Source organism: Hevea brasiliensis, chromosome 17 (assembly GCF_030052815.1).
Source record: "Hevea brasiliensis isolate MT/VB/25A 57/8 chromosome 17, ASM3005281v1, whole genome shotgun sequence".
NCBI classification, from domain to species: Eukaryota; Viridiplantae; Streptophyta; class Magnoliopsida; order Malpighiales; family Euphorbiaceae; genus Hevea; species Hevea brasiliensis.
In genome coordinates, this window is record NC_079509.1 from 20,356,464 (window position 1) to 20,376,141 (window position 19,678).

Genomic DNA, 19,678 nt, shown 5'->3' on the forward strand with positions numbered 1-19,678 from the left:
TTATTTGATAGGTAATTTGTTGAACATCATCATCATCTTCTTGGGTTAAAGACTTTTAAGAGAGGAATCTTATCTCAAACCCCATATGGAGCCACAAACACACCAAAGCATCATCTCAGTGACCTCCTACGCAAGGACAATTTCAAAATCTTTGGACACATCTCATTGGGCTAAGAGAATACCCCATGTGGGCCCCTACCCCAATGAAAAGTCCATTCATAATCTGCGGCCTGCCTTCAACAAGAGATATCCTTCGCACGTGCCAGCATGAAAAAATGGCATTTTTGTGTGAAGTGTGTGGGCTTTGCGGTCCGTTTGAAAAGAAGATAAAAAAAAAAAAATGGACTGAGAGTCCAAAAATCACATGCTCTTCTTAGATCTTGTTGCTTTGAAATTCTTCCGCCCGCAAAAACCACCCCGGTCCCTTATCTCTTAACCAAACAAGTCCTACCAAATTTTCCTTGTTAGGTCCAATTAGCTTCTCGGGTTGGTTCGAAATCGAAGCCCAAATCTCTCTTTTCTCTCCTCGGCCGCTGCCAAGCCTAGATCTTCCTCAGGCCGTCGGAACTTGGTGTCCGAGCTTCTTTTTCGCACGGAGATCGCGTCTTCGCTACTGGTAAAAACCCTAGTCCTGAATAATTTCTCTTGTTCTCTATGGACTTTGATTTTTTCCTTTTCTCTTCGAAGTTTAATCTGTTCTAAGCTTTTCTACCTAATTTCTCCTGTTTTGCCACTTTTTTTTTGCTTGATTAAGGATTTCTAGGTCTGCTGCAGAGGTTATAGCTTGGGGCTAATCATTACTAGGATAAATTACATGTTAAATTTGATTCCCGCATTTGCCTTCATGAATTATATATGATCTGGGCTTGCTTTGCTTTTTTTTTTTTTCTTCTCAGTTTCTTCATTTCATGTCTGGTTGACCGGCGTGCTGATTCTGATCTTTGTGTATTTCTGGGCTTGTTTTTGTTTATAATTTTTGCCTTTTTTCGGTTAAATTATGAAGCCCAAGCTGTAACAGTAGATCCGTGCTCTCCGTTGTCCCGTTTCAGCCCGTCTATAAGAGTGGAATGCCCATTTTGACCCTGACCCATGTAGGTACTTAAAACAACTGTTTGATGAATCCCTATAGGGCCCATACTTAGGTAGGTTAAAGGGTGCATGTATTTGAAGTCTGAACTACTTGAATATGGGTTCGGCGTGGTGCTGGGCCAAGCGGTCTTGTAATTGCAGTATGCTTATTTCCCTTTCATCTTCACCTGTTTTCTTTCACTACGCATTTCACTTGCACAATCCAGTTTTTTTCTGCTGTAAGAATATGTAATATTTATGACATGCAGTGATGCTATCTTAAATACTTTATTAACTTTGTTGCTTTGGGTCTTATGTCGCATCAAGTTGTTGTCTTGTTGCATGATAAACATATTCCATTCAAGGATGATTCTTTAAAATTTGAACATTAAGCCAATGTTTGTAACCTTCAGCATCAAAACTATTTTGCTTATACATTGCATTCAAGTCAAATTTTTATGCTTTGGTCCCACCATATTCTGACGTTGCTTGCCTTTTATTTTTACTGAATGAAGTAGGCATTCACATTTGGAGCCAAGATGGCAACACCTGAAGAGAACAATGCTCTGGTAATGGTTACTCCAGACGCACAACCTAACAAGCGGAGGAAAAAGAAGTCCATAGTCTGGGAACACTTTACAATAGAAACTGTAAGTCCTGGATGTAGAAGAGCGTGCTGTAATCAGTGCAAGCAAAGTTTTGCTTATAGCACAGGTTCTAAAGTAGCTGGTACTAGCCATCTCAAGCGTCACATTGCCAAGGGAACCTGCCCAGCACTACTACGCAATCAAGGGAATCAATATACCCCAGGAAGTGGAAATGGCACTGCATCTGATACACCGAAACGTCGCTACCGTTCTCCTAGCTCACCCTACATTTCGTTTGATGCAGACCGTTGCCGTCATGAAATTGCTAAGATGATCATCATGCATGACTACCCACTTCACATGGTTGAACATAGTGGGTTCGTAACTTTTGTTCAAAATCTTCAGCCCCGATTTGGCATGGTGAGCTTCAATACTGTCCAAGGTGATTGTGTTGCAACTTACTTGAGGGAAAAACAAAATGTAATGAAGTTTATTGAGGGAATGCCTGGACGTGTTTGTCTTACATTGGACACGTGGACATCAAGTCAAAGTTTAGGGTATGTTTTTGTAACTGGACACTTCATTGATAGTGATTGGAAGCCACATAGGCGGATTCTCAATGTTGTGATGGAACCGTATCCTGATTCAGATACTGCTCTCAGCCATGCTGTTGCTTGTTGCCTTTCTGATTGGAGTTTGGAAGGCAAGCTATTTTCTGTTACATACAATCATCCAGTGGGTGAACCTGGCCTTGAAAGTCTTAGATCCCTGCTTTGCATAAAAAATCCCCTTATTCTCAATGGTCAATTATTGATTGGGAACTGCATTGCACATACTTTAAGCAGCATTGCGAAGGATGTGTTATGGGCTGGGCGGGATGTTGTTAAGAAAATCCGAGACAGTGTAAAATATGTAAAGACTTCAGAATCGCATGAGGAAAAGTTTGTTGAGCTTAAGGAACAACTTCAGGTGCCCACTGAAAGAAGTCTATCTCTAGATGATCAATCTCAATGGAACACAACATATCTGATGCTGGTAGCTGCATCTGAGCTAAAAGAAGTATTTTCTTGCTTGGACACTTCTGATCCTGATTACAAAGAGGCCCCTTCCATGGAACACTGGAGGCAGGTCGAGACTGTATGTGCTTATTTGAGACCTCTTCATGATGCAGCCAACATCCTTACCTCCTCCACAAATAGCCCAACCGCGATTACATTCTTCCATGAAGTATGGAAGATCCAGACTGATCTGGCTCGTGCTGTTGCAAGTGAGGATCCTTTTATCAGTGTTATTACCAAAGCAATGCAAGAAAAGATCAGCAAATATTGGAAGGATTGCAGCCTGGTTTTGGCAATTGCTGTAGTCATGGATCCCCGCTTCAAACTGAAGCTTGTGGAATTCAGTTTTTCGAAACTTTATGGCGAAGATGCACCCACATATATCAAGATTGTTGATGATGGGATCCATGAGCTCTTTCTTGAATATGTGGCCCTTCCTTTGCCTCTAACTCCAACTTATGCTGATGAAGGAAATACTGAGAACAACATGAGGACAGAGGACCACCAGGGAACCCTCCTGTCAGACAATGGACTCACAGATTTTGATATGTTCATCATGGAGACTACTAGCCAGCAGATGAAGTCAGAACTGGATCAGTACTTGGAAGAGTCATTATTGCCCCGTGTGCAAGAGTTTGATGTATTAAGTTGGTGGAAACTGAACAAGCTGAAATACCCAACTCTTTCAAAGATGGCTCGAGATATTTTAACCATTCCAGTATCTACAGCTGGTCCAAATTCTGTATTTGATACTGTGAACAAAGAGCTGGATGAGTACCGGACTTCCTTGCGTCCGGAGACAGTAGAAGCGCTGGTGTGTGCCAAGGACTGGCTTCGGTATGGATCTGCTGAAGTTTCAAATGCAGTTGTGAAAATGGAGTTTTAGATGTAGGATTTGTTTGTCATAGTATCATATGTATGATTGTAGGTTTAGTTCTATAATTCAGCATTAGGTTACCTCCTGTACCATTGGAAAGAATTGTTTGGATGCTTGGACATAGGAATTCTAATTTCCAGACTACTTTATTATCACAAAGATGAACCATCTGTTACTTTGTGCGTGGGCTCTGGTTCACAAAAGATGGGGATAACTTTTGGTTCTTATTTGTTGGTAAACATTAAACACTTGAACATCATATTTCCATATAATTAATTCCTTTTCTCTACCAGTGGTTTAGTTTGTGTTGCTTTATATTATAATTTAGGCCATCAAGTCATCCCTTTATTACCCCAGCCAATGCCATCTTTTGACCCTTTTTTTGTATTTGGCTTGACTTTTCTTCCTTATTTTTACTGGCAAATCACTCTGTTGGCTGCTTTTCTTTTGTGCAAATACTTCTCATTTCTATCTTTTTTATTAATGAAATTAATTCCATATTTTGTTCAACCAAAATACTTCTTTTGGTATGTAGCAATTCTGGGCTCTGATTCTCAGGCTATAAAGTTCATTTTGTTAACTTATTTGAGTTTCAGTCCACGTTGCTTTCTCCTGTGATTTTTGGCAAGTCCTATAAAAAAATGATAGCCCTTTAGACTCTAGCCATAGAGAGAGTGAATTCAGATAATAGTCTCGAACCATAAAACTATTTGAACCATAAAACTATTTGGTGCATTCTTTTTACGTTGAAGGTTTGCAATCTAAATTTTCTCTTTATTTTCTGTCTATGCATTGCTACCTTATGTGTTATTGTGCGCAGCTTACAAGGCCAGCACTGGTCCTTTGTCTCACAGACTAGGTGGGCTATAATGCCTCTACTGCCAATATGAGACTCAACCATTCAAGCCTCCTTTTAAAATCTCTCTCTTTTGGTAAGTTTGTAGTTACTGCATGAGACTTAACTTGCGTGAGCTGTAATTTGAGCGAGTAATTTGTTTTGATAACTGTCTATCATTCATAATTTGAAGTGGTTTTTCTACTTTCTTTACATTTATGAAAGGAAAATGAATTTAGCCTTTTAATTAATCCTCTGTTTGTTTATATTAGACATAAATATAGGTGCAGCTTTTGATTGGCTCACTAATACACACTTGCATTTTATTGTAAAGTTGAACTTTGCTCGACATGGACTGCTTCAACTGAGCCTTATTGTGATTCTTCGTTATTAGTTTCAAAAAATCCCCCACCACCATTACCTTGTATTCAGCAGGGGGGAAAGTTTTCCCTACTGTGTTTACAACATGATTGCTATCAATTTTCTTTCAGCAGTTGATTTTAGGTCCTTAATTGCAATCTGAAGTTGCTTATGTTTTTTTGTTTTCTTTGTCCTCTTTTGGAGACTTCTCATTTCTTTTGATCATGTTGAATCGTTTGGAGGCTTCTCATTTCTGAACTTGTCTATTTTTTCTTTCTTCCAAGTCTTTTCTAACAGAAGAACTGAAGAAACTTAAGAACCTTGTCATTGATGCAAAAGAGCAGGGCATAAAAGTAGTACCCGTTTTGATTATCAGAATGCTGGGGAAGAATGTCTTTCTCTTTCGGCTTGTAGATTTAAATGTGAGCTCTGTTTCTCAGGCACTGAACCAACTGACAGATTTGCAGAATGCCTGAGTGCAACTTGCACCTAAGAAGTATGATCCTGACATATATTTATGCATATACATTTTTATACTTAAGCTTGAACATATTTGTTATGATTTCAACTACCTTTGCATCTTCTTATTGTTTTATTGCTTTCCTCTTGACAGGTTATTTGCTGATACTCGCATTGAACAGCTCATCCACATGGACTTGGTAAGTTCTTGTGGTATAAAATATAAAACATGAAATCTATGTATCCCTTCAAATGCACAGCCAGCTCCACTAACTTTTTAAAGATAATTGCTATGATTTATGTTATTAAGAGTTGGCTTGACAAAACCGCTGCAATTTTAAGCTAAGCTGTTGCCTTGGATACCACACCCCCACTCTAGTCTAGCAATTGTAGGATATGTATCTGTTCATGACATGATTGTGTATATTTCTGAATAAACCATTGTCAGTGCTGCCTGGCAAAGTTGCTGATCATTGCACATATTTGAATTTATGCACCCTTAGAAATGCTTCTGTAAGCTTTCAGGAAGGACCTTTTTTTAATGGGACTATTATCGGAGAATTTTTAAATTTGTCTCATTCTGTGTTTGCTGTTACAGTTTTTCTTATTTCAAATGGCTAAATGCTGAGAAAATTTTTGAATTATGCTTCAACTTAATGTACTTTCTTTCCATGTAATTTGATTAACATTTTGAAAAAAGGTGAAATTATACTTTCAATAGCTTAAGCTAGACGATAACGATGAAAATGATGAATTTGGTCAACAACTGGAACTGCAACTAGTTGAAGAAGAGTCACAACAACAGAAGCAAGAGGATGATGGACTTGGTGATCAACCAGAGTAGGAACTGTCATCAACAAGAGTTGGACCTGTCTGGGGACCAGTAAAAAATGCGCAAAGAGTAGGATGATGTTAGGTATCAGCTCAAATCTATCTCCGAATGCAGAGATTGAAATAGAATTTAGGAATAGGAGAAATAGAAGGGATGAGAAGAGAAGTAGACTTTGATGAGAAGAGAAAATAGAATCAGACAGAGAAGAGAAATCTGTTATTGATTCATCAATAGAATGAATGAATACAAGTGAGTTTCTCTCTATCTAACAGAGTAGCATAACTGCTACTTAACCCATTCAGTTATTCCAACTGATTCTTCAACAAACCCCCAACAACTTTTCCCTCCAAAATCTATTCCATCCGACACTCTCAACTGCCCGCTCTTTATTTTTCTTCGTTCTCCTATAATATGTAATAGATGGCGAGGAATTTAGTCATGAAATCTTGGAAAACTAGGAATTTAATGGTTTTGATGATATACTTTTCTAGGCCCATGGTTGTTGCAGTGCAGAAGGGGATGTTTGCAGGATTTAGCTGATGGAAGTTCGGCAGTTTACTTGTCTAGACCAAACTATGTTCTGATTTGGCTATTTATTGAAGAATTTTGAGTCAGTGGAGGGGTTCAAGGTACAGAAAAAAAACCTAACCAGTTTTTCTCATATGGTATTTTGACTAGTTTATCTCATTTATATGTACATAGTGAAAAGGATGGCTATTAGCAACAAAGTGTACAATGCAACAGTTAGTACGAAGAATTTTCACTCCGTTCCTTTTTGACAAAGTTTCTGTTGGAGCTTATCTACCCTGTTTATGTTTAAAATTTTGGAAAAATATGAAAAAAATACTCCGTGATTTCATGCTTTGACAATGAGGGATTATGATTTGATTTTTGTCAATTTGATAGTCTATGTTTTCTTTTATTAGCAAATATAGTCTAAACTATTAGTTGCTGTTAAATGACGCTGACGTGGCAGTACGTGATGACATATTAGTGTCACGTTATCAATTTTAACCTAATTATTTATTTTGACACCTAAGTGCAAAAGATTGATAGCTCAGGTCTCTAAATTAAAAAAAAAAGCTCTTAGTACAAAAGGCGAAAATACAAGATATTTAAGCGTACATTTCCATTTAATTTACAAATAAGTCCTTAAATATATATTATAATTATTTCTAATCTATTTTGCCATGTCTCTCCTCCTCTCTCTCTCTCTCTCTCTCTCTCTCCATCTCTCTATCTTTCTCTCCCTTTGTCCATCTCTCTTTCTCTCTCGCTCCCTCTATCCTTCTCTCTCTTCTTTTCTCTCTTTCTATATCTTTTTTTTCACATCTCTTTCTTATCATCTTTTCCTTTTGAAAATTTTCCCCTTTCCCTTCCCTCTTTTATTACCATTTCTTTTTTGCTTCTCCCTATGGGATGGTTCATTACTTATTTTAAATTTTTTGCAAAACAAATTGCAAAATATAAGTAAAAATTTCTCCATGTGATGCCATAATTGAGAATTAGTAACTTAACAACAAATGGGGTTATGTGTGTAACATCTATGTAGGGTTTCATTGGTACACTTTTAGGTGATGGGGTATAAGTGAATTGTCTCACGTCAGAAAGGAAGGAAAAGTGAAGAGTATTCATAGAGGACGAGAGAGATTGAGAGGGAGTGACAAAGATGCAGAGAGAGGCAGGGCTGAGTAATCGGTTCAAATCGAACTGAACCAAACTGAATCATTAAAACCAAATTAACTGAATTATTATATTTTAGAAACCAAATCGAATCGAACCGAAATGAATGAAAAATCAAATTGAACTGAACTGCTCTATTTCTGTTTGATTCGATTTGAATCGATCAATTTTTAAATTTGAATAGATTTTTTAATTTAGACTTGATTTTCAAGTTATTTGGTCTGATTTTGACCTTGGTTTGAACCTAATAACTATTAATCAATGAAATTAAATAATTATATATATAAAATTATATATAAATATTAACTTCCTATAAAAATAAATCAATTTAAAAATCAATAAAGTTATTCGATTTGGTTCGATTCAGTTCAATCGATTTTTTTTATCCAAAACCGAGCTGAACTAAAATAACTGAAATTATTAAAATGCAAAATTGAACTGAACTGAATTATCTTAAAAATTAAATCGAATTATCAAATTAAGACGGTTCAATTCGATTTATTCAGTTTAAATTAAATAGTACTCACTCTTAGAGAGAGGAAAAGAGAGAGAACGAGAGTCAAGCGCAAAGGAATTAGACATAATTATAATATTTAAAGACCTATTTGTTAAACTATAAAAATTTATTTATAAATTAAAAGGGAAAGTGTACCTAAGTATCATGTGCTTTTACCTTTGGTACTTGTTTTTTTTTGAATTTTTCAATTCAAGGCCTCAGGTTTTTTTTTCTTTTTTTTTTTTTTCAATTTAGGAACTTGTGCTTTCAATCTTTTGTACTTAGGTGACAATAAATAATTGCATTGAAATTAATGATGTAGAGCTCATGTGTCGCATAAGCGCCATGTTTGCCATGTGCCACCATTTCAGTGTCACATATTCATCACGTCAGTGTCGTATAACAGTAATTAATAATTTATATCACATTTGGTAACGAAAAAAAATACAAGATATCAAATTAATAAAAATTAACCACAATTCCTCATGTATTAAAGTGGGAAACCACATTGTATTTTTTTTTTATACTTTTCTCTAAAATTTTTGTAGTCTTTGAGGTCTTTTCTGGCCTCAGTGCAAATGGGATTCGGTTGCTTGGGAGATGGTAATAATGCTTCATTTGTCCTTTCAACAGGTATAAAAAGTTCCTTTAATTTGCGTGACGATGCAGAGCAGATGCTTTTCTACTCTTACCCATAATGAGTGATGATCAAGATTGCTTGGGAGACGAGTAAAGAACTTCTTGTCAAACCTTTTATCCAAGCAACTCCAACTTATGTCATGCAGTGTTTTCGTCTTGCAGGTCACTTATTAGTCAATTCTGTTGGGGGCAACTGTATCTGGAGAAAAGAATGCACTTGTATGGCTGGCACACTCTAAATAGGCTGAAAGAGGAAGGTGGTTTAGGATTTCACAATTTTAGCAGCTTTAATCTTGTATTGTTGGCAAAACAAGGATATAGGATTATTATTAATCCAACAATTCCTTTAACTAGGTTGACAACGATGGAAATATTTCCCAGGTGGTGACTTTTTGAATGCTTGAATTGTGTCTTAACTAATTTTACCTTGCATAGTACAGAGGTTTTGCATAAGGGGTTGCGGTTACAGGTTACTCGGTTGGGAATGGGGATTGAAGAGAAGACCTCTATTTGGTTTGATATATGGATGCTTTAACCATCTACGTTCAAAGTCATTACTCTAGCAAGGCCATTGTCCTTAAATGTCACGGTCTGCGTCTTAATTGATAACAAGATATAGTGATTTCTCACTACAATTTTTTATAATATTATTAAAAAATGAAATTTTTATATATGTTTATATTTTAAATAAATTTATTATTTATAATTTATTGAAAAAGTTATTTAATTATTATTATTCTTTCCTAAATATGTACAATATATAGTTCGGCAGAAAAAAAATATAGTGGTATGATTTTATAAATTAATAGGCTAAAGTGAATAGGATAATTTTTTTGATAAAAAATTGGTCTCAATTTTCATACTCATTATAATTATATTGTTATAATTTTTTCTTTGGCATATATTCTTTTTTTTTTAATTTATTTTAGAGATAATCTATAGCAATAGAGATAAATGCAATCATTTAATGGCTAAAAATAATTAAAATAGATAAAATTTTAAAAAAAAATCAAAAGTAGAAATTGGGAGAGTTCAACCAATTAAAATAAGAAAAAAAAATACATAACAAATTTTTTACAATATTGTTGATGGAATAGTAACTTAAAATTGAGTTTTGATATATATATATATATATATATATATATATATATATATATATATATATATATATATATATATATATATATAAGTAAAACTGATTGTGTAATATTTTATATGCGTGTGAAATTAATTCTATAGTACTATAATTTGTATTAATTTTTTAATAAAAATAGGATAGATTATTTTTAGTTTATTATCGATTTAGAATTTATATTGTGTAAAATTTATATTGTTAAAGTGTTTATTTATTAAAAAAAGTTATAAAAAATGTAAGCAAAAATTTATTGGTTGTTTTAACATAACATTATTACTGATAAATTTAATAACTTTACGTAAAAATTAATAAATTTTAATCAAGATTGACATATGAAGCATCTATGAAAATAAATTGATCTTTTATGTAAATTTATAACATCGTAATAATAATTTTATCTTATTTAAGATTTTATTTAGTGTAATTATATATAATTAGTACTAAAAATATGATTATATAATTAGTATTATAAAATATAATTAGTGGCCTAATTGAGTATTCAAAAATTTAGTATTATAATATATAAGGCTAAGAGCATCTTTTGGCTCTAATTTTTGCATGAAAAGTCACTTGCACATCCCATACGGAATTGTAACCCTTTTTAACACTTAGAATTTTATAAAAGTTTAACTATTAAACCCTTGAAATTTTAGTTATCAAAACAAATGAATGCATGCTCTATCAAGCAATAAAGATGATAATACAAGCTGATATGAAAAAAGAAGTAATAGTAAACGTGTAATATGGATCGAAATGAGTTGATTGGTGCATGTCTCTCCTGCACTGGTCAAAAATGAAGGTAAGGTAGAGAGAAGTTAATAGGTGCCTGTGTTGATCGCTGAAAACGGCCGGTATGACCTCCCGAAGATCCTGTCTCATTGCGCATCACCGAAAGGGAAAAGTGTTCTTAGTGCCACCATTGATGCCATTTGAACATTCTCTTACCATTTTCAATGTTGCCAAAGGGAAAGGGAAAGGAAAGTCATCCTTTCTATGTTTTTTTTTTTTTTTTTTTTTAAATCATAATAAAATAATATTGAATTAAATAAAATATTTAATATATCTTAAATAAAAATATCATATCAATAAAATAAAATATATTAATAAAAATTTACTTTTCAGTTATTCAATTAAGCATAATTTGTTCACGTTGTCTAACGAAATCAATACAAGTCAGTATTAATATTCACGTTAAAGCACATATAAGTTACATTTGTGGGTTCATCATTTGTAAATGTTTAATAATTACAATTTTTATAAAATTTACTAAATAAGATACAATTAAAAGTGAAGTGTCAAGTGATTACTTGTGCAAAATTCAAAAGGTAAGGTAACATCTTTAGGTAACATTTTTTTTGCAAGTATTTTTTTATTATTATTCTTAATAAATAATCAAGAAATCCCAAATAGCCTCACCAAGGGCTTGAAATAAAATTGGAAATCCCATTAGCTTATGTATGTTGATTGTTGATATAAAAGGCTAATAAACCAACCTGGCTAGAGCTCACCCATCCGAGCTCGGAACTGGATAGAGCTCTCCCATCCGAGCTTAAAAACTCGACACCTAAAAAACTGAGTTTTGAGGAGATGTCTGAGAGCTTTCCGACCTGTTTTGAGAGATCGGACAAATCGAAGAGATCGATACACTTTGAGTTCGGACCAAATGAAGATCATGCTACTGATTACGCCTAATTCCCGCATAATCTAAGGATGATTACCGTTATAACTTAAATAGGGAATTGGTGAAGATTTGGCTAAGATTTCATCCCAATCACTATATACACAAAGTAAAGCTTCATAAACAGGTATGCAAACAAAACACTCACTTCCATTATACTGAATACTCGATTTATAATCCTATTACTGACTCAAGCGACGGAGTGATTATCAACCACCACCAACTCTCACTTGTTATTTGATTTTCAGGATACTCTTAATCCAATCAAATCCAATATTCAAGAAATCTACAGCAACATCAGTTGGCGATGTCTATGGGAAAAACCATTGGCTGTTTTTTCCTTCACTTTCTTATTAGAACTTTGTTCGTGGTTTTCTCTGGAAAATTTTTTATTTCATTCATAATAGTTTCATGGCTGATGCAAGTTCAAACTTTAGAAAACACCTTCAGAAATCTTAGGTGACACGGATGCTTTGCCAATGGCAATAGACCCACAACCAAATGCAGCAACCCATGGAACTCAGCCAGTAGGCCTCTCTGATCCTGATTCAATGATTAAAAAAATCAAGGAAATGGAAACAATGCTAGAATCATTAAAGAGAGAATACAAGCAAAATATTAAGGGAGCACCCTAGATACACCAGTGATAAAACCACCACCTCCACCTTTTGTAACCACCATACCATCTGAAAAGCCAGTCAGAGAAGTAAAATCTAGAAACAACAAGGGCAAGGCAAAGAGAGTTTATTCCGATGATGACAAATCAGACTTTGAACAAAGTGCTCTTAGCTAGAAAATTACACGAGCAATCAAGAAGTTCTAGAAGAATTCTCACGATGATGATTATGGAATGAGAGATGGTTCACCATTGAGTGAAGAAATATTATCAAAAGTTTTTCTATTAAAATTTAAATTACCAACTCTAGAAAAATATGACGGGACCTTTAACCCTAGGAGCTACTTGGCAAATTTTCGTACAACGATGCTTTTATAGAATGTTAATAATTTTATTTTGTGTAGGATTTTTCCAACAATACTAACAGGACTGGCCCAAAAGTGGTATCGAAGGCTTCTAGATGATTCTATAGAGAACTTTCAGCAACTAGCAAGCTCATCCAAGTAGAAATTTACGAACTGAATTCCACTCAAAAAACTATCATATGACCTAAGGAAGATTCGGTAAGTAGAAGGAGAATCTCTCAAGGAGTATGTATCTAGGTTCAATGTAGAAGCCATATAGATAGAAAACCTCAACCATGAAATAGCCTGCGAGGCGATAAAAAAGGGATCTAGAAATAACAGATTTGTGGATTCCCCAATAAAAAATCCTGCTTTGGACTACAAACAACTAATGGAATGAGCAAAGAAGTACATCCAGTTAGATAATGAAAGATCAGCCTTAAAAGAGGAAAGATGAGTGAGCCAAAGTTCTAAAAAGAGATATGAAAAGAGATGCAGTGACCGACAAGCTTTTGATTCAAACTCCAGAACCTCTCAACGAGATCAATACAACTCTTACATGCCGCTGACAAAATTAAGAGCTCGGGTATTGATGTGGATACAGAAAAATGGCTAAGAAATCAAATGGCCATAGAAAATAAAACTAAAAACTGCAAATCAAAGAGACAGAAAGAAGTTCTGCCATTTTCACAATGATCACGGACATACCATTGATGAATGTCGATAGTTGAAGGATGAAATCGAAAGACTCATTCGATAAGGAAAGCTCAAAAGGTTTGCTAGAACAGAAGGAAGACAAGATAAATCAAAAGACATAAGCCAAGAAAAACACGATAAGGAAGAGCCAATTGGAGTCATCAATGTCATAGTAGGAGGACTAAGAGGGCATAAAAGTAATGGTAAAAGGGTAGCCGAGGCTTTCAGTTCAAAAAATGTGTTCTCCATTGACACAAAATCCATCTCCAAGGATCCAATATTTTTCTAGCCAAAAGCTATGAAAATATTAAAAGGTCTCATTCTGACCTCTTGGTGATCAATATTTTGTTGAACAGGTACATGTTATGAAGAGTTCTCATCGATACAGGCAGTTCAGTCAACCTAATCGCACTGGAAGTTTATAAGAAGCTAGGATTGAAGAAAGCAGATCTCACTAAAGTAATGTTCCCTTTGGTCAAAATAGGAGACAAGATTGTGCCAGTAGTTGGAACCACAAATTTAACTGTAATCTTAAGCGATGAAGTCCACAAGCGTATAATATATACAGAGTTCATAGTAGTAGACATCCCACTTTCCTATAATGCCATCTTAGAATGACCAATTTTAAATGGTAATAACATCTTAATTAGCATGGATTGTTTATTTTTGAAACTTCCAACACCGGGTGGAATAACCATGGTAAGAGAAAGCTAGAAATCAACCAAAAAATGCTACAACCAATCTACAAAAGTAACAGGCAAGGTCACACTACCAATTGACCTCCTGGAAAAACTAGAAAGCAGTATCTCTTTAGAGCTGACAAATCAGATAGAAAAGGTTGAGCTCCATATGGGAAAGAAGATTAGGATCGGCACTGTGCTGCAAGGTTCGAACAGGGACAAGCTCATCAAAATCTTTGTCAAAGATTGTCCACCTTTGCTTGGAGTTAGGAGGAAGTGCCAGGAGTAGATCCGATAGTTATGGTTCACAGCCTCAATATTGATCCGAACACCAAGCTAGTACAATAAAAGAAAAGGAAAATTGGGGTGGATAGGCAGGAAATCATTACCAAAGACATCTAAAAGCTGTTAAAAGCATGTCTAATAAGGGAGGTCAAATACCCTACATGGCTAGCGAATGTGGTCTTAGCCAAAAAGTCGAATGGCAAATGGAGTATGTGCGTTGACTTTACCAACCTCAACAAAGCATGCCCAAAAGACCATTACCCTCTATCAATAATTGATAAGCTAGTTGACTCCATAGCAAGATATTCCATATGCTCTCTAGTATATGCCATCTCTAGGTACCATCAGATAAAATGGATCCAGAGGACAAGGAAAAGACAACATTCATCATGGAAATGGACGTCTTTTATTATAAGGTAATGTCTTTTGATCTTAAAAATGTAGGTTCAACTTACCTTGGAAAAATTAACCTTTATTATGCTCTCAATAGCTACAAAGCTAATAATGTACTTTGAGTCCCACAACATTGAAGTATGCACAAACTACCCCTTAAGAAAGATCTTACAGAGGTTGGACACATCAGGTCGCTTATCTGCTTGGTCAGTAATATTAGGAGCCTACAACATCAGGTATGTTCATTGAATAGCCCTAAAGGCATAGGTCCTTGATGATTTCGTTACTAAACTCACACCATTATCGAAAGTGAAAACTGAACAGAAGGCAACATGGAGCATTTGGGTTGATGGAGCAGTAGGCACTAGCAAATCCAGAATTCAAATCATTTTGAAGGCCCTCAAGCATAAACTAAAGTATGCCGCACGACTAAACTTTTAGCCTACAAACAATGTAATCGAGTATGAGGCTTTATTGATCACCCTATCCATCATCAAGGAGGTAAGAACCCCTAATGTTACTATATATTTTGACTCTCAGTTAGTAGTGAATCAATGTCAGGGTAACTTCCAAGCACGGAATCCAAACCTGGGGAAGTACGAAGCCAGAATGCAACAGTTAATAACCCAAATCCGATCTAACTTTGGAGATGTCACAATCATACAAGTCCCTAGAGGGGAGATTTGAGATGCCAACGCCTTAGCCAAAATGGCAGCAGGAGGGGAGTAGCACCTATCTCAACTAATCCACCTTAAGGAAATAAGTCAATCAACAATTAACTAGGAAGAAATCCTTCCAATCGACATTGGTTCAACATGGATGTCCCTGATCTCTAATTATCTCGAGCACGAGACATTGCCTAATGAGCCTTTGGAGGCAAAGAAGACAATACAAAAGTCATCAGGTGTTCTTAATAGTTAACTTTACAGGAAGTTTTTCACACAACCATGGCTAAAATGCATCTCACCCCAAGAAAGAGCAGCAGTCCTAATCGATATTTCATGAGGGACTATGCAGGAACCATGAAAAAGCTCGGACAATCACCAAAAAAGCATTCCAACAAGGTTAATTTTGGCTTACAGCAGTAGATGATGCTAAAAATCTAGTTCAGTAATGCAGAAAATGCCAGGAGCACGGTTTCATCCCTCAATCCAGACAGTACATTATTATTGCCATAGACCACTTCACCAAATGGCCCGAAGTAGAAGCAACACAACTCTTCACTACTGAAAAAGCCATATTTTTTATTAAGAAAAACATCTTTTACTGCAGTGGTATCCCCAAAGTCATCATCACAGACAATGGAACTCAGTTTGAAGGACATAAATTCAAAGGATTTTGTGCAGAATGGGGAATCAACCTCAGATTTACTTTAACATATCATCTATAGTCCAACGACATGACAGAAGTCACCAACCGAACCATCCTAAGTGGACTAAAAAGAAGACTAGACAAAGCAAAAGGACGATGGCCAGAAGAGCTCCCATTTGCATTATGAGCGTTCCAAACTACTTTCAGATTAGCAACCAGTGAAACTCCTTTCTCCTTGGCATACGGCTCAGAGGCAGTAATCCCTACAGAGATTAGCATCTTAAGCTCCCAAACAAAGAATCCAGAAGCAGTAATGAATAATGAAGACCTCAAATTAAATCTTGATATAGTAGAGATAATAAGAGACCAAGCTTTCATCAGAATAGCAGAATATCATCAAAGAATGATAAGCATGTATAACCAGAAGATAAAACACAGATCCTTTACTGTTGGTGACCTAGTTATGAAAAGACTTTATGTTTTAAGAGGCACAGCAGAAGCAGGAAAGCTAGGTAGCAACTAGGAAGGACCACATGTAATTTCAAAAGTTATCCGCCCAAGAGCTTATAAGATCACTTACTCAAGTGGAAGTGAACTGCTAAGGGCATGGAATGTTTGGAACTTGAAAAAATATTATCAATAAATGAGTAGTTCAGATTTAGTTTTCAATAAAAGTCACCCAATCTCCAAAGGGACATTTGATCTACACACGATCTCTAAAAATATTAGAAGTGTATAAACTCATTCGAGGCAGAGACCCCATCTGAGGCATAAAGACCTCATCCAAAGCACAAAGACCTCATTTGAGGCACACAGATCTCATTCGAGTTGCAAAGACCTCATCCGAGGTACTGATCATACCAAAGGCATAGTTCTTGCCAAAACCCCACTCAACAATTCAGAACTCTTGACAACAAAAATTATTTGCCCTACTCAAGGTTCAGGTTTCTAAAGATTTTTTTTGACCAAGTATGGAAAGGAACGATCTTCTGGATAAAAAAAAAAGGTTAGTATAAATAGTCTCAATCAAAGAAGAAACATGAGAATAAAACTAATATTTCATTAAAAAGAGAGGAAAGTACAATCGTTCGTTAGGTGGATCTCCACTCGCTTGTACATTGTCATTTACACTCACAGAGCCCCAAGCTTCCTCATCCTTACTCTCACCCTCAGCTTTAGCACTAGGGGTGAGATTTTCAAGCCAGGTGAAGTCTTTTTTCGGATAGTGCTTTAGTAGCTAGGCAAGAAGATCACTATGAGCTTACACATAAGCTCTGACCTCTTTTTCAATTATCTCATTATCTTTTATTTTAAATTCCTCTAAAAATTTAGTTAGATCAGTAGCCCAGCTCACATTAGCATCCTTCAGCTCCTTCTGCAACTGAACTACATACTTTTCAGAAGATTAAACTTGCTCTTCTAAGTCATGCGCCCTAGTAGTTGCTACCGTCAAATTATTCTTGTGGGATATAGCCTTGCTCGTTACCTTAGACATCTCCCACCTAAGAAAGTTGACCTTATCCTTCACCGTGTGTTGAGTGGGAACTGCCTCCAAGCTCAAGCTCATAGTTGTTTCAAGAGATCGTCAATACTCTCTAGTCTCATTCGAGCTCAGTCTTCAGGAAGGCATAGGGTTGCGACAGTAACCCTAGTAAATCTATATTTCCCTTCACAGATGAATTTCTCTCTAGAGATCGAGAAAGCACTTGAGCTCCCCTGGAGATCAGTTGCCCAAATGAACCACCCCTTGAAGTGGTAGGGACCAGCAATTGGCTCAAAGGCTGATCCTGAATTGGAGGGGACCCGAGATTAGTAGGTTCATTCTGAGCATGAGCCGGTGAGCTCGTATCTTTAGCTCAAAACCTTTTTTTGTTAGTAGTATACCGTAGAGCATATCATTTAGTATATATCTTGTACATATTTTATTAATAAAAGGCAATTTCACTTTTTTGTTTACATAATATATTTATGTGTAATAGAAAAGTTCCATTGATATTTTATTAGAAATTCTATTCTTAAGTTGTTAAGAATATGAGTGACAGTATTTCTAGCACAAAGTATCATAAATTGGTTCACAATCAAGGATACTTCACACAGGACATGACTTATCCAAAAAGATTGTAATCATGTTTGTTCCCAAGGTATTTATATGAGATATAAATAAGATGGAATGGTGAGTCTCATGCCATATAACAAACATGATAGGTACTTATACATGATAAGTAGGCCAAACTAGTGACGCATATGACAAGCACATGGAGTTTACTCTTGTCAATGCATTATCATATATCATATCAGTGCATATAATCTTTAGACCTGAGATAATATAGTTATCTTATATATAGGTAGTTTGAGTTTGATACTGCTTTTATACTTGTACTGTGTATGGGTATATGGGCATGTGTTGGCTCCTACTAGTTATATATGGAGATAGGTGTTGATCAAGATGGAATCTGTTACCCTAAGTAAATAGGGATAAAATCCTATGTTCATTTAATTGTTCTTGATGTTTCAAGTTCCTGGCCAGGACAGACAAATTTAGTCAGAAAAGAGTTTCTGATAAGAAAATCTAATTAATCAAGAACTAGAATTAAAAGAGAACATAATATTCATAGCAAATGGGGTTTCACATAAACCATGACTCCAGCTCAAATTGGAATTTTGTAACAGAGAGATTCTAGTGCATGGTAACATATGATTAAAGGTTTATTTAAGGTATTCCTTGTTACTAATTGGGTGGCCATGGCACGCTATGCTAGGTGTCAACCATAGTCTATGAGATGTCTAAAATGATTTAGAGAAATCATTTATGGTAAGAAAGAGTTCTGATGATATTAAGAGTTAATATCATATCTCATTGCCAATTAGTGATGAGCCTAGTGAGTCACACACATACACAAGATAATCACCAAGTAAAATGTGATTTAATTGATTAATTAAAGAGTTTAATTGATTAATTAAATAGGTTTAGTTTGCAATAAGATTGCAAAGTCCCTAACATGACTTGAAACCAAATTTGGGTTATTGGATGTATAGCATAAGTTAAATTTATATTTAAAGTATTTAAATATGAATTTAATTGTGATTAATTAATTAATAGAGATTAATTAATTAATTTATATTTGGTATAAATTGATTTGAAGAGGAGAAATAATGATTTTGGGTTGAGAACTCAAAATTACAATATAAGGGTAATTTGGTCATTTCACATGGTGAAATGTGACACCATGAGATGGTGAAACATGGCATCATATAAGCTTACCATTTGTCTTCCTCTCATGTAAGATAATTAAAGTCAAGATTAAGTCTAGCTTTAACACTTGGCTTAATGTGATTGAGTCAATTAAAAATAAGATGCAATGGGGTGGTGACATGTGGCATAGGGTTTAAGTGACTTAATGACCTAATTATATAAAAGGGAAAAGAAAAAAAGAAACATAATACTCTTATTCTCTTCCTCAAGGTGGCGGCACACCTCTCTCCCTCTCCTCTTCATCTTGTCTCATCAATTCAAAGAGAATTGCCCAAAATCCTTTGAATTAAAATTGCTAAAAATTGTTTCTAGTCTCCTATACATACATACTACCTCTCTAAAGGCAAAAACCCAATTTATAATTGGTTAGCAAAGGCTTGAAAAGCAAATTGG

General features: G+C 35.3%; 1 protein-coding gene across 6 annotated transcripts; it reads left to right on the plus strand.

Moving 5' to 3' along the window:
- Window positions 1-322: 322 nt before the first annotated feature.
- Window positions 323-9,291, plus strand: LOC110641727 (zinc finger BED domain-containing protein DAYSLEEPER). Of its 6 annotated transcripts, none has more exons than XM_058139238.1 (6): window positions 323-616; window positions 1,584-3,550; window positions 4,411-4,522; window positions 5,070-5,281; window positions 5,399-5,444; window positions 8,889-9,291. In XM_058139238.1, the coding sequence occupies exons 2-3, from the start codon at window positions 1,608-1,610 to the stop codon at window positions 4,478-4,480; spliced, it is 2,013 nt and encodes a 670-aa protein (XP_057995221.1). In that variant the 5' UTR covers window positions 323-616; window positions 1,584-1,607; the 3' UTR covers window positions 4,481-4,522; window positions 5,070-5,281; window positions 5,399-5,444; window positions 8,889-9,291. The 6 variants fall into 6 exon arrangements, with proteins under 6 accessions (XP_057995221.1, XP_057995222.1, XP_057995223.1 ...); XM_058139239.1 differs by lacking the exon at window positions 8,889-9,291 and adding an exon at window positions 6,585-6,946; XM_058139240.1 differs by lacking the exon at window positions 8,889-9,291 and adding an exon at window positions 5,945-6,340.
- Window positions 9,292-19,678: the final 10,387 nt, after the last annotated feature.

What these genes read in the sequence shown, in the direction of transcription:
- LOC110641727 (XM_058139238.1), top strand. Translation starts at nt 1,608, where the DNA reads ATGGCAACACCTGAAGAGAACAATGCTCTGGTAATGGTTACTCCAGAC. An exon ending in TGTGCCAAGGACTGGCTTCG is followed by an intron (nt 3,551 to 4,410) that starts GTATGGATCTGC and finishes TATTGTGCGCAG; the next exon opens with CTTACAAGGCCAGCACTGGT.